The sequence below is a fragment of the Salvelinus fontinalis genome, unplaced genomic scaffold (genome assembly GCF_029448725.1).
Source record: "Salvelinus fontinalis isolate EN_2023a unplaced genomic scaffold, ASM2944872v1 scaffold_0080, whole genome shotgun sequence".
Classification (NCBI taxonomy): Eukaryota; Metazoa; Chordata; class Actinopteri; order Salmoniformes; family Salmonidae; genus Salvelinus; species Salvelinus fontinalis.
The window spans coordinates 376,183-392,371 of NW_026600289.1; the positions used below are offsets into that span (position 1 = coordinate 376,183).

Here is a 16,189-nt window from a genome sequence, read left to right on the forward strand (position 1 = left end):
ATAGTACGGAATGAGTTTACAGAGCCCGGGGTGACGGGTTTTTTATTTATTTTTATTTTTTTCCGGGGCGCTATACGGGTATATTTGATTACTAAGTTTGTGGGTTCAAACATTAGGATTGGGGTGTCGAGACAGTATTACCCTTTTGATATTCTACAACCTCCGGGGGGCTAGCACCTCGATGCAGGGGGTCGGTCTAGACATCGCTATTATTTCTGGGCTGTTTGACTTTTTAGACCCCACATCCTCTGGGGGGGTGAGCTATATTTGGTGGGTTAATGATGCGTAAGTGTCCGTAAGACAACGACACACTTTTTTGTTTGGGGGTAGGCATCTGTTTTGCAGGATATTGTAAAGAGAGAGAGCCTTGAGCGCAGACGCCTGGCCATTTATGAACACACACCCCGCCCCTTTTTCTTTGTTTTGAAACACACACACATCCACGACCGCGCACGCACGCACACACACACGCGCTCACATGGCTTTTTCCGCAAGTGTTTTTCTCCGGGGGCATGCTTGGTGATAGATGGAAAGGACTTATTCCTATCGTTAAAAGGTGAGATACAATTTTAAAACCATTTATTTAATTCAAAATATTTAGTACATACAGTTTATAGCCGTTCATATTTAATGTCTTTCACTATGCCTTTCTTACAGATATAGGTCCTGGTTAGCCCTGACCATTATCCGATCGCTAAGACGCTTGCACACTCCCTCAAAGCTCCGTAAGTTTTCCCTCCATGGGTAGATAATCCGTCCGGCATGTAAATCCTGGGTATGTCCACAGCATTAATGAATAAGAGGGGTAGAAAATGAATCTGTTTAAGTCATAAGTAAAGGCCTTTCATAAAGAGTCTGTCATGATTGACTGTGGCCCATATTTAACCCGTATTGCTTGTTACAGAAGACCACTGTTGTACATTGAATATCCATTCATCCCTGTTACACCTTTATGTGTTGGCTCTCTATGTCTGTACATGGGGTGAAATGCGGTTTCACTAAAGTTATTACACCCTAAACCTGAATCTGAAATGACCTTTAGGATCTTTCTTTGGGGTTCTAATCTCCCCGGTGTACATGCACTGAACAACCACAGGATGGCGCCACCTGGAAGCTCGGTGCCTGTACATATAAAGACAACTACATAGGAAACTCAACAGGGTGTTAGGCCTAGAAACATTATTTAGATGGCTGTTTTATTGTTGTTGAAAGCTTAAAATGTACACAATGCGAAGGGACCTTGTTTCTAACACACACACACACACGCACACACACACACACACACGCACGCACGCACGCACACACACACACACACACACACACACACACGCACATGGCTTTTTCCGCCAGTTTTTTTCTCGGGGACAGACTGAGGAGTGAAAAAGGAGAGAGTTCAGGACGTCGTTAGATACGGCTTTTAAAAACATCTTTATTTCATTCAAAAAATCATGTACATACAATTTATAGCCGTTCATAATTAAGGTATTTTACTATGCCTTTCTTACAGATACAGGGGCCTGGTATAGCCATCCACCATTATCCGTGTCCAATTGCCCCTTCAAACTGCCTGGCTCTCTTGCACGGTCCATCAGAACTCCGTAAGTTTTCCCTCCAGGGGTAGATAATCCGTCGGGCCTTTAGGTCCTGGCTATGTCTCAAGGACAGCCGCGGCCAGCGCTGTAATTGTTCACCATTCTGGAAAAGACTGTCCAGCTTATTCAGAAGTGTTATGAAAATTGGATAATCCACCCATTTAAAACTAAACACAGGAATAAAAAAGTTTACATCTTTGCATGCTCTGGAAGATACAGGAGAATTGACAGACTTTGTAGCATTAGCACCATCATAAAGTTCACAGGCTAAAATTGTCACTTTGGTGTCAGGGCTATAGGCCATTGAAGCGATTCTTAGGGCCTTCAGATCACTGCGGCCGCAGACCTGTTCTTCCAACGCAAATCCGGGCACATTTGTACCACTCAGGGCCTGTTCAATTTCACAGAGCGCCAGCCTAATCTTTAGCCCTTCTCTCATCCGCAGAGCAGGAGAAAAACTCCCAGGTTTTGCCTGATAAAGGGGTTTGGGGCCACTGTCTGTGAATATTTTTACCGTAGAATCCTCCGGCTGGAATATGTAAGACATATGTCCCTCACTCGTACCCAAAACTCCTTTAAAACATTCTGGAGCTTCACACAGAACTTCCTCAATGCTTTGGTCACTGGGTTCATGACAAGACGTGCATAACATACCGAAAATTGGCATAGGTGTCATTTTTGTTCAATATTCCGGGGGTTACCATGTACAGTCTTACGCATGTATTGTTCTGGGGCTTTATAAGGCGTCTGCAAAGCCCAATACCCCGGGACATTCATGTTTCATAGACAACAACCCGGAGGGCAAAACAATAGCCTTACTCTTTGAAATGCTTACTCTTTGAAATGTTCATTCCCCCCCACCCCGTTCCAAACAGGACACTAGACATCAAACATCATGACAACTTCAAAGACACTATAAAAAACTATTGTCACACTATAAACCGTGAGAAACAGAAACAGGATGCCCAAACACATGGTCACTTTGTCACGCCCTGGCCTTTGTTATCTTTGTTTTCTGTAATATTTTGGTTAGGTCAGGGTGCGACAGGGGGGATGTTTGTGTGTTTTTGTCTCGTCTGGGGTGGTTGTATGGTATAGGGGGTTTAGGTAGAGTAGATGGGTTTGTGTTTGAGTGTAGGTGTCTAGGTATGTCTATGGTTGCCTGAATGGTTCTCAATCAGAGACAGCTGTCATTCATTGTCTCTGATTGGGAGCCATATTTAAGGCAGCCATGGGCAGTAGGCTATTGTGGGTAATTGTCTATGTGTAGTGTTTAGTGTCAGCACTATTTGTTTGTATAGCTTCACGGTCGTCTGTTTGTTGTTTTTGTTCGTTTGTTTCGTCTTCTTAATAAAAAGAAGATGTCTTTCTATCACCCTGCGCCATTGTCCTCTCTTCAAAGTTACGACGATCGTGACACACTTCCTACCCCCCGCCCCCCACCCCCCGCCCCCCACCCCACCAGGATATCCTGACCGGAAGCCCAAATATGGGCATGCACACGTCATCATGACATAGGGTCATAAATCAGCATTTTGACGTGTGACATCTACCTTATTCTCTCTGGTTTACCTGGAAGAGAATGCAATTTCTGCCATTTCCCTTTCTGCCTCTGTTGAACTTCTGTTGCTGGGGAAACCTCTGTGGCAGAGAGTCCACTACAACAAAACAACAGACCATGTTAGGAACATCACTAGAGTCCACTACAACAAAACAACAGACCATGTTAGGAACATCACTAGAGTCCACTACAACAGACCAACAGGACATGTTAGGAACATCACTAGAGTCCACTACAACAGGACATGTTAGGAACATCACTAGAGTCCACTACAACAGGACATGTTAGGAACATCACTAGAGTCCACTACAACAGGACATGTTAGGAACATCACTAGAGTCCACTACAACAGGACATGTTAGGAACATCACTAGAGTCCACTACAACAGAACAACAGGACATGTTAGGAACATCACTAGAGTCCACTACAACAGGACATGTTAGGAACATCACTAGAGTCCACTACAACAGAACAACAGGACATGTTAGGAACATCACTAGAGTCCACTACAACAGAACAACAGACCATGTTAGGAACATCACTAGAGTCCACTACAACAAAACAACAGGACATGTTAGGAACATCACTAGAGTCCACTACAACAGAACAACAGACCATGTTAGGAACATCACTAGAGTCCACTACAACAGAACAACAGGACATGTTAGGAACATCACTAGAGTCCACTACAACAGACCAACAGGACATGTTAGGAACATCACTGGAGTCCACTACAACAGGACATGTTAGGAACATCACTAGAGTCCACTACAACAGGACATGTTAGGAACATCACTAGAGTCCACTACAACAGGACATGTTAGGAACATCACTAGAGTCCACTACAACAGGACATGTTAGGAACATCACTAGAGTCCACTACAACAGGACATGTTAGGAACATCACTAGAGTCCACTACAACAGAACATGTTAGGAACATCACTAGAGTCCACTACAACAGGACATGTTAGGAACATCACTAGAGTCCACTACAACAGAACAACAGGACATGTTAGGAACATCACTAGAGTCCACTACAACAGGACATGTTAGGAACATCACTAGAGTCCACTACAACAGGACATGTTAGGAACATCACTAGAGTCCACTACAACAGAACAACAGGACATGTTAGGAACATCACTAGAGTCCACTACAACAGGACATGTTAGGAACATCACTAGAGTCCACTACAACAGAACAACAGGACATGTTAGGAACATCACTGGAGTCCACTACAACAGGACATGTTAGGAACATCACTAGAGTCCACTACAACAGGACATGTTAGGAACATCACTAGAGTCCACTACAACAGGACATGTCAGGAACATCACTAGAGTCCACTACAACAGGACATGTTAGGAACATCACTAGAGTCCACTACAACAGGACATGTTAGGAACATCACTAGAGTCCACTACAACAGAACATGTTAGGAACATCACTAGAGTCCACTACAACAGAACAACAGGCCATGTTAGGAACATCACTAGAGTCCACTACAACAGGACATGTTAGGAACATCACTAGAGTCCACTACAACAGGACATGTTAGGAACATCACTAGAGTCCACTACAACAGAACATGTTAGGAACATCACTAGAGTCCACTACAACAGAACAACAGGACATGTTAGGAACATCACTAGAGTCCACCAGCATCAAGTAAATGAAGAACAAATCCAAGTGAACTAACGTTGCCTCTGGCGTATCTTTTTCCCATGGTGGAGAAGTACATCATTCAGGAGGTCAATACGATGGGACGGCCTCATATCTTTTTCCCATGGTGCATCAGTCAGGAGGTCAATACGATGGGACGGCCTCATATCTTTTTCCCATGGTGCATCAGTCAGTAGGTCAATACGATGGGACGGCCTCATATCTTTTTCCCACGGTGGAGAAGTGCATCAGTCAGGAGGTCAATACGATGGGACGGCCTCATATCTTTTTCCCATGGTGCATCAGTCAGGAGGTCAATACGATGGGACGGCCTCATATCTTTTTCCCATGGTGCATCAGTCAGTAGGTCAATACGATGGGACGGCCTCATATCTTTTTCCCACGGTGGAGAAGTGCATCAGTCAGGAGGTCAATACGATGGGACGGCCTCATATCTTTTTCCCATGGTGCATCAGTCAGTAGGTCAATACGATGGGACGGCCTCATATCTTTTTCCCATGGTGCATCAGTCAGGAGGTCAATACGATGGGACGGCGTCATATCTTTTTCCCAAGTGCATCAGTCAGGAGGTCAATAAGGTTCACTGCATCTGGCATCAATGTCCTCCATGAAGATGAGATTGATGTTCTGGCCTCTCATCCCCTCCTTCATCTCTCAGCAGGTTCACTGCATCTGGCATCAATGTCCTCCATGAAGATGAGATTGATGTTCTGGCCTCTCATCCCCTCCTTCATCTCTCAGCAGGTTCACTGCATCAGGCATCAATGTCCTCCATGAAGATGAGATTGATGTTCTGGCCTCTCATCCCTTCCTTCATCTCTCAGCATGATCACTGCATCTGGCATCAATGTCCTCCATGAAGATGAGATTGATGTTCTGGCCTCTAATCCCCTCCTCCATCTCTCAGCAGGTTCACTGCATTTGACAAACTACAGAAGAGATACATCACTATCTGCAAACTAAATGAATCAAACACTGATAAAAAATACGGAAAAAACTTCCTTATTGCTGCATCCCACCTTTCACCCTTTTTCATGTTCAGGATGTGAAGCTGGTGGTCAAGCTGGCAGGAAACCCCCAACACACCTGTCACCCTTTTTCATGTTCAGGAAGTGAAGCTGGTGGTCACGCTGGCAGGAAACCCCCAACACACCTGTCACCCTTTTTCATGTTCAGGAAGTGAAGCTGGTGGTCACGCTGGCAGGAAACCCCCAACACACCTGTTACCCTTTTTCATGTTCAGGAAGTGAAGCTGGTGGTCACGCTGGCAGGAAACCCCCAACACACCTGTCACCCTTTTTCATGTTCAGGAAGTGAAGCTGGTGGTCACACTGGCAGGAAACCCCCAACACACCTGTCACCCTTTTTCATGTTCAGGAAGTGAAGCTGGTGGTCACGCTGGCAGGAAACCCCCAACACGCCTGTTACCCTTTTTCATGTTCAGGAAGTGAAGCTGGTGGTCACGCTGGCAGGAAACCCCCAACACGCCTGTTACCCTTTGTCATGTTCAGGAAGTGAAGCTGGTGGTCACGCTGGCAGGAAACCCCCAACACACCTGTCACCCTTTTTCATGTTCAGGAAGTGAAGCTGGTGGTCACGCTGGCAGGAAACCCCCAACACACCTGTCACCCTTTTTCATGTTCAGGAAGTGAAGCTGGTGGTCACGCTGGCAGGAAACCCCCAACACACCTGTCACCCTTTTTCATGTTCAGGAAGTGAAGCTGGTGGTCACGCTGGCAGGAAACCCCCAACACACCTGTCACCCTTTTTCATGTTCAGGAAGTGAAGCTGGTGGTCACGCTGGCAGGAAACCCCCAACACGCCTGTCACCCTTTTTCATGTTCAGGAAGTGAAGCTGGTGGTCACGCTGGCAGGAAACCCCCAACACGCCTGTCACCCTTTTTCATGTTCAGGAAGTGAAGCTGGTGGTCACGCTGGCAGGAAACCCCCAACACGCCTGTCACCCTTTTTCATGTTCAGGAAGTGAAGCTGGTGGTCACGCTGGCAGGAAACCCCCAACACGCCTGTCACCCTTTTTCATGTTCAGGAAGTGAAGCTGGTGGTCACGCTGGCAGGAAACCCCCAACACGCCTGTCACCCTTTTTCATGTTCAGGAAGTGAAGCTGGTGGTCACGCTGGCAGGAAACCCCCAACACACCTGTCTCCTCCTATTTCCTTGTTTTGGGTTTGGACCTGATGGCGTTGCCTGCTTGAAATCCATGGAAACCATAAGAAAATAACTATAGTATCCAGTACAGTACAGGTATAACTTACTGAGCTGTTGATAACTAATAATATCCAGTACATGTATAACTTACTGAGCTGTTGATAACTAATAATATCTACTACAGTACAGGTATAATAACTAATAATATCTAGTACAGTACAGGTATAATAACTAATAATATCTAGTACAGTACAGGTATAATAACTAATAATATCTAGTACAGTACAGGTATAATAATTAATCATATCTAGTACAATACAGGTATAATAACTAATAATATCTAGTACAGTACAGGTATAATAACTAATAATATCTAGTACAGTACAGGTATAATAACTAATAATATCTAGTACAGTACCGGTATAATAACTAATAATATCTAGTACAGTATAGGTATAATAACTAATAATATCTAGTACAGTACAGGTATAATAACTAATAATATCTAGTACAGCACAGGTATAATAACTAATAATATCTAGTACAGTACCGGTATAATAACTAATAATATCTAGTACAGTACAGGTATAATAACTAATAATATATAGTACAGTACAGGTATAATAACTAATAATATCTAGTAAAGTACAGGTATAATAACTAATAATATCTAGTACAGTACAGGTATAATAACTAATAATATCTAGTACAGTAGAGGGTATAATAACTAATAATATCTAGTACAGTACAGGTATAATAACTAATAATATCTAGTACAGTACAGGTATAATAACTAATAATATCTAGTACAGTACAGGTATAATAACTAATAATATCTAGTACAGTACAGGTATAATAACTAATAATATCTAGTACAGTATAGATATAATAACTAATAATATCTAGTACAGTATAGGTATAATAACTAATAATATCTAGTACAGTACAGGTATAATAACTAATAATATCTAGTACAGTATAGGTATAATAACTAATAATATCTAGTACAGTACAGGTATAATAACTAATAATATCTAGTACAGTACAGGTATAATAACTAATAATATATAGTACAGTACAGGTATAATAACTAATAATATCTAGTACAGTACAGGTATAATAACTAATAATATCTAGTACAGTACAGGTATAATAACTAATAATATCTAGTACAGTACAGGTATAATAACTAATAATATCTAGTACAGTACAGGTATAATAACTAATAATATCTAGTACAGTACAGGTATAACATACTGATGGAGTTCATCATATATGGAGTACACAGTGTGTTTATTTGTCATCTACATGGAGTACACAGTGTGTTTATTTGTCATATACATGGAGGACACAGTGTGTTTATTTGTCATATACATGGAGTACACAGTGTGTTTATTTGTCATATACATGGAGGACACAGTGTGTTTATTTGTCATATACATGGAGTACACAGTGTGTTTATTTGTCATATACATGGAGTATACAGTGTGTTTATTTGTCATATACATGGAGGACACAGTGTGTTTATTTGTCATATACATGGAGTACACAGTGTGTTTATTTGTCATATACATGGAGTACACAGTGTGTTTATTTGTCATATACATGGAGGACACAGTGTGTTTATTTGTCATATACATGGAGGACACAGTGTGTTTATTTGTCATCTACATGGAGTACACAGTGTGTTTATTTGTCATATACATGGAGTACACAGTGTGTTTATTTGTCATATACATGGAGTACACAGTGTGTTTATTTGTCATATACATGGAGTACTTTGGGAGTGAATGATACATTTAGGGACAGACATAAAAGTGTACATTAGAATATAGGAAGAGAAGTAAGTCGCTCTGGATAAGAGCGTCTGCTAAATGACTTAAATGTAATGTAAATGTAGAAGGCAGACATGAGTGAATGGATACAGGCTGGTAAAAACAGGAAACTAAGACATAACAGACATATTGGCCAAAGCCATTATAAGCATAAAGGCTTAGTGTAAACTCAAAGTACATTGTCTATTGTCTAGGACAGGAAACTAAAGCAAGGCCGTAAGAACATAGAGGAGCTGGAAAACCGAGGTCAGAGGGACATACAAAGGAGGGGGCCAGCCAAATGACCAACAGATGGACTATAGGCATAATACATATTTATATTAGGACACTGAGAAGGTCCTGGCACCATTGTAATCTAATCAAGAGCGGATACAGGCGTTATTGGGCCTGAACAAGCAGGAAGCCTGAAAATGAAAGACAATGGTAACAGATGACGTATGAGAAGTAATTGAATTAACGTATGTGATGGACTCATTTTTATGTGTGTGTATAAGAACAGAGCCAGTGCTTATAGAATTTGGTCTTTCCACGGACTGACACGGCTTGTGATATGTTATATTAAAAGCCTATATTGATTTTACAAGTTCTTGTAAGAGTGTTATATTTCTGAGACGATTATCCACGACAGTACACAGTGTGTTTATCTGTCATATACATGGAGAACACAGTGTGTTTATTTGTCATATACATGGAGGACACAGTGTGTTTATTTGTCATATACGTGGAGTACACAGTGTGTTTATTTGTCATATACATGGAGGACACAGTGTGTTTATTTGTCATATACATGGAGGACACAGTGTGTTTATTTGTCATATACATGGAGGACACAGTGTGTTTATTTGTCATATACGTGGAGTACACAGTGTTTATTTGTCATATACATGGAGGACACAGTGTGTTTATTTGTCATATACATGGAGAACACAGTGTGTTTATTTGTCATATACATGGAGGACACAGTGTGTTTATTTGTCATATACATGGAGGACACAGTGTGTTTATTTGTCATATACATGGAGGACACAGTGTGTTTATTTGTCATATACATGGAGGACACAGTGTGTTTATTTGTCATATACATGGAGGACACAGTGTGTTTATCTGTCATATACATGGAGAACACAGTGTGTTTATTTGTCATATACATGGAGGACACAGTGTGTTTATTTGTCATATACATGGAGGACACAGTGTGTTTATTTGTCATATACATGGAGAACACAGTGTGTTTATTTGTCATATACATGGAGGACACAGTGTGTTTATTTGTCATATACATGGAGTACACAGTGTGTTTATTTGTCATATACATGGAGGACACAGTGCAATGAAATGCTTCCTTGCAGGTTAACCTCTTGACAATGCAGCAACAATTGAACAAGTCAGTAGTTAAGTTACTAAAGAGAGTAATACAATAGTAATAAACCCTTCATTCATCAGTATCCTGAACATAGCTGGGTGTTTCTGGGATAGAGGACTGATATAAAAGTCAGTACTACAATAGTAATAAACCCTTCATTCATCAGTATCCTGAACATAGCTGGGGGTTTCTGGGATAGAGGACTGATATAAAAGTCAGTACTACAATAGTAATAAACCCTTCATTCATCAGTATCCTGAACATAGCTGGGTGTTTCTGGGATAGAGGGCTGATATAAAAGTCAGTACTACAATAGTAATAAACCCTTCATTCTTCAGTATCCTGAACATAGCTGGGGGTTTCTGGGATAGAGGACTGATATAAAAGTGAGTACTACAATAGTAATAAACCCTTCATTCTTCAGTATCCTGAACATAGCTGGGTGTTTCTGGGATAGAGGACTGATATAAAAGTCAGTACTACAATAGTAATAAACCTTCATTCATCAGTATCCTGAACATAGCCGGGTGTTTCTGGGATAGAGGGTTGATATAAAAGTCAATATATTAAGATGTAAGAAATACAATAAGCAATACCCCTAGGCTATAAAGAGACATGAGACAAAACAATTATAATGAATCAGATTACATGGACGGTGGAACCTGATCCTACATCGTAATGAATCAGTTTACATGGAGAGGGGGGACCTGATCCTAGATCATAATGAATCAGATTACATGGAGAGGAGGGACCTGATCCTAGATCATAATGCATCAGACTACGGGGAGACCTGATCCTAGATCATAATGAATCAGATTACATGGAGGGGTACCTGATCCTAGATCATAATGAATCAGATTACATGGAGAGGAGGGTCCTGATCCTAGATCATAATGAATCATATTACATGGAGAGGAGGGACCTGATCCTAGATCATAATGAATCAGATTACATGGAGAGAGGGACCTGATCCTCGATCATAATGAATCAGATTACATGGAGGGGGGACCTGAGCCTAGATCATAATGAATCAGATTACATGGAGAGGGGGAACTGATCCTAGATCATAATGAATCAGTTTACATGGAGAGGGGGGACCTGATCCTAGATCATAATGAATCAGATTACATGGAGAGGGGGAACTGATCCTAGATCATAATGAATCAGTTTACATGGAGAGGGGGGACCTGATCCTAGATAATAATGAATCAGATTACATGGAGGGGGGACCTGATCATAGATCATAATGAATCAGATTACATGGAGGGGGGACCTGATCCTAGATCATAATGAATCAGTTTACATGGAGAGGGGGGACCTGATCCTAGATCATAATGAATCAGATTACATGGAGAGGGGGAACTGATCCTAGATCATAATGAATCAGTTTACATGGAGAGGGGGGACCTGATCCTAGATAATAATGAATCAGATTACATGCACAGGGGGACCTGATCCTAGATCATAATGAATCAGACTACGGGGAGACCTGATCCTAGATCATAATGAATCAGATTACATGGAGAGGGACCTGATCCTAGATCATAATGAATCAGATTACATGGAGAGGGGGACCTGATCCTAGATCAGAATGAATCAGATTACATGGAGAGGAGGGACCTGATCCTAGATCATCATGAATCAGATTACATGGACAGGGGGACCTGATCCTAGATCAGCACTCCAACTCTGGGACACTGCCAGTATGAAACCAAACACATAGTTGTAAAGTCTAGTTACAGCAGGTGTTGCCATCTAGTGGAAGATACCAATAAAACACTTTATTATCAGGGTGGGGAGGTGGCTGGGCTGAAACATAAAGTAAAGTTGTTCTTTTGTTCACGATCCATTTTGAGACGACAGAGCAGAAAACACTACATGGAGAGAACTGAAAAATAAAGTAAGTATTTCTGAACAATAATTTATTCTAAAGGACAGAGTAAGAGAATGAATATCTGTAATGAGATATTACTAGTTAGTAGAACTGCTACTTGAGCTGAGTTGCTGACAGACAGCAGTTCTCAAAGTGTAAACTAATCAGTAGACCGACATGTTATCAGTAAAACGTCTGGTAAAGATGGTGGAGGAGCTTTTCAACTATATGGTTTTATGTTAATCTCAGGGTTTCTCAATCCTTTTGTTCTTACCAGCACTTACACACCTGATTCAACTGATCATCAAATATTTTAAGACAGTTTAATATTTGAGGCATACAAATGAACATTCTGAAGTTAAAACCTTTTGGGTTTGTAGGCCTGTTAACAATTATTAAAGTCCGACAGTAACTCACATTTTGGAGGAAAAAAACACAGCTAAACTTGGTTTCCAGTAAATTATATGTTTATCAAAAATAATGTAAGAGAGATGTCTTGAAGAAACGCGTCTGGGTTTAGAACTCTGTGTCTCAGTGCGCTGCGACAGTGGGAAGTTCGTTTTGCATGGCCCGGTGCTACAGGGGAGTGGACATTTATTTTAAGGACCAATGGAATGGTCTAAAATGTGCAAACTCTTCTCACCCGGGGAGCAGGGCAATACAAAACGAATTCCCCCAGTGACCGTCTATTTGTTTCCTGATATGAAATGTAAAGTAACTTTGTAGCCGACGCAGTTCCAGAATGTCTGTTGAAACTGTGTCTCATATGGAACGTTAGAACAGTGGTGGAAACAGAACTCAGTTCTCAAACTGGAGTAAAAGGAAAGATTCCTTCATAGAACATGACTCAAGTAAAAGTGAACGTTAGAACAGTTCCATACGGATAGCCAGGGTCCCACTCCAACACTCAGACATCATTTAAAAACAAAGCTTTTGTGTTTAGTGAGTCCACCAGATCAGAGGCAGTAGGGATGAACAGGGATGTTCTCTGTTTAGTGAGTCTGCCAGATCAGAGACAGTAGGGATGACCAGGGATGTTCAACTGATTAGTGTGTGAATTAGACCATTTTCCTGTCCTGCTAAGCATTCAAAATGTAACAAGTACTTTTGGGTGTCAGGGAAAATGTATGGAGTAGAAAAACATAATTTTCTTTATGAATGTAGTGAATTAAAAGTAAAAGTTGTTAAAATATAAATATTAAAGTAAAGGACAGATACCCCAAAAAACTACTTAAGTAATACTTTAAAGTATTTTTACTGAAGTACTTTACACCACTGCATTAGAAGACGGATAAATGTGTTGATTTGAAGGAAAGACGGGCAGATTCTGGTAGGTAGGCTACGAACTATTATAAAGTTAGGTTGTCGTCAGACATTCAACAGTCACAGTAGGTTTGAGCTACAGTATGATCACTAATCATGCCGACCAACCTGATGGTCTCTGTTGGAAATGTTATGAAAAGAATCTGGCCCAGGCTATAAATATCTGGCATTACTCATCTCATATGTATATACTGTATTCTATACTATTCTACTGTATCTTAGTCTATGCCGCTCAGACATTGTGACCAATAACATTTGATTTGATTTGATTTAGATTAGGCTATATACACTACATGACCAAAAGTATGTGGACACCTGCTAGTCGAACATCTCATTCCAACCATTATTCCTCCTCCACCAAACTTTACAGTTGGCACTATGCATTCGGGCAGGTAGCGTTTTCCTGCCATCTGCCAAACCCAGATTCGTCCGTCGGACTGCCAGATGGTGAAGTGTGATTCATAACTCCAAAGAACACGTTTCCACTGCTCCAGAGTCCAATGGCAGCGAGCTTTACACCACTCAAGCCGATGCTTGGCATTGCACATGGTGATCTTGTCTGCTCTGTCATGGAAACTAATTTCATGAAGCTCCCGACGAACAGTTATTTTGTTGTGACCTGACTTGTTGGAAAGGTGGCATCCTATGACGGTGCCACGTTGAAAGTCACTGAGCTCTTCCGTAAGACCATTCTACTGCCAATGTTTGTCTATGGAGATTGCATGGCGGTCTGCTCGATTTTATACACCTGTCAGCAACGGGTGTGGCTGAAATAGCCAAATCCACTAATTTGAAGGGGTGTCCACATACTTTTGTATATATAGTGTAGATTCTCTGTCCTGCTACTGGTAGGCCTATAACATTATGTGAACTGACCTGAACAGGTTTAGACTGGTCATCTATTATATGTAGGTTATATACAGTACAACCCACTACTATACATTATAACCTAGTCTACTTTACATAATATAACACCTACATATCACTAACAGCCCACTACTATACATTATAACCTAGTCTACTTTACATAATATAACATCTACATATCACTAACAACCCACTACTATACATTATAACCTATCCTACTTTACATAATATAACATCTACATATCACTAACAACCCACTACTATACATTATAACCTAGTCTACTTTACATAATATAACATCTACATATCACTAACAACCCACTACTATACATTATAACCTAGCCTACTTTACATAATATAACATCTCTTACTTGATGCAAATAAACTTTCTGAATGGATCAAATATTTCCCCCTCAGATCCATCATGTCCGTTTTAGCCCTTCTGTCTACAATCTCAGATACATTTAGAAAATAACAGATTGAAAGACAATAAATAGCCTACTTTTAATTAATAAAAATAAGTGTGAGTCATGGCCTTGTGTTGCTATACTGTCTATAACTACCTTAACAAACAGTGACTTATTATTATTATTATTATTGTTGCTGTACTGTCTATAACTACCTTAACAAACAGTGACTTATTATTATTATTATTGTTGCTGTACTGTCTATAACTACTTTAACAAACAGTGACTTATTATTATTATTATTATTGTTGCTGTACTGTCTATAACTACCTTAACAAACAGTGACTTATTATTATTATTATTGTTGCTGTACTGTCTATAACTACTTTAACAAACAGTGACTTATTATTATTATTATTATTGTTGCTGTACTGTCTATAACTACCTTAACAAACAGTGACTTCTTATTATTATTATTATTGTTGTTATTATTATTATTATTATTGTTGCTGTACTGTCTATAACTACCTTAACAAACAGTGACTTATTATTATTATTGTTGCTGTTGTTGTACTGTCTATAACTACCTTAACAAACAGTGACTTATTATTATTATTATTATTGTTGCTGTACTGTCTATAACTACCTTAACAAACAGTGACTTATTATTATTATTATTATTATTGTTGCTGTACTGTCTAGAACTACCTTAACAAACAGTGACTTATTATTATTATTATTATTATTATTGTTGTTGCTGTACTGTCTATAACTACCTTAACAAACAGTGACTTATTATTATTATTATTATTATTATTGTTGCTGTACTGTCTAGAACTACCTTAACAAACAGTGACTTATTATTATTATTATTGTTGCTGTACTGTCTATAACTACCTTAACAAACAGTGACTTATTATTATTATTATTATTGTTGCTGTACTGTCTATAACTACCTTAACAAACAGTGACTTATTATTATTATTATTATTGACAGTTACCATGGAGATGAAATGTCACAACTACATGTTCATGTGATGCATTAAATCACCTGACTGTTTCAATGTCTGTTAGTAAATGTTTCATAAGAGATCATTAATAAATGAGAACAATATACATTCAAAAATGACTGTGTTAACCACAACCAACATGTTGGATCTCTGTTTAGGGGTCAGTGCTCTAAAATGAGTCTCTCTGGGGAGAGAGAGGAGGGGGGCCCTGCCTCTAAAATGAGTCTCTCTGGGGAACATGACACCAAAGCTAAGAGGTGAGATTAAATTTTTTTAAATAACTATTAAGAGTTTATTTCCTAAATGCTATTTACACAATTTTTCACATTTGTTTTTTAATCAGAAATGGTTGCTCTTGGGTACCTTCAATACTACTGTTCTCAGATTTTTAATTAATAGATTTTAGATGTGTATGAAAATGTGTTTTTATCAAAATGCTTTATATCCATTGTTTATCAGGAATGGAATGTTGGTATCCTGTATATCTGAGTGTGATATGTGGTTGT

The 16,189-nt window shown here is 39.8% G+C and overlaps 2 protein-coding genes across 2 annotated transcripts in view; both read left to right on the forward strand.

Moving 5' to 3' along the window:
- The first annotated feature begins 222 nt into the window (after window positions 1-222).
- Window positions 223-16,189, forward strand: part of LOC129842954 (NACHT, LRR and PYD domains-containing protein 3-like) — a 33,666-nt gene continuing 17,699 nt past the window's right edge. The window contains exons 1-4 of the mRNA XM_055911674.1: window positions 223-556; window positions 658-725; window positions 1,508-1,598; window positions 15,842-15,940. Of these exons, the coding sequence (XP_055767649.1) occupies window positions 513-556; window positions 658-725; window positions 1,508-1,598; window positions 15,842-15,940 (302 nt within the window). The 5' untranslated portion in view covers window positions 223-512. The remainder of the gene's footprint in view (window positions 557-657; window positions 726-1,507; window positions 1,599-15,841; window positions 15,941-16,189) is intronic.
- LOC129842956 (NLR family CARD domain-containing protein 3-like) overlaps window positions 11,888-16,189 on the forward strand; it is a 101,176-nt gene continuing 96,874 nt past the window's right edge. Inside the window, exon 1 of the mRNA XM_055911676.1 lies at window positions 11,888-12,103. The gene's annotated coding sequence lies outside the window, so the exon portion shown is untranslated. The remainder of the gene's footprint in view (window positions 12,104-16,189) is intronic.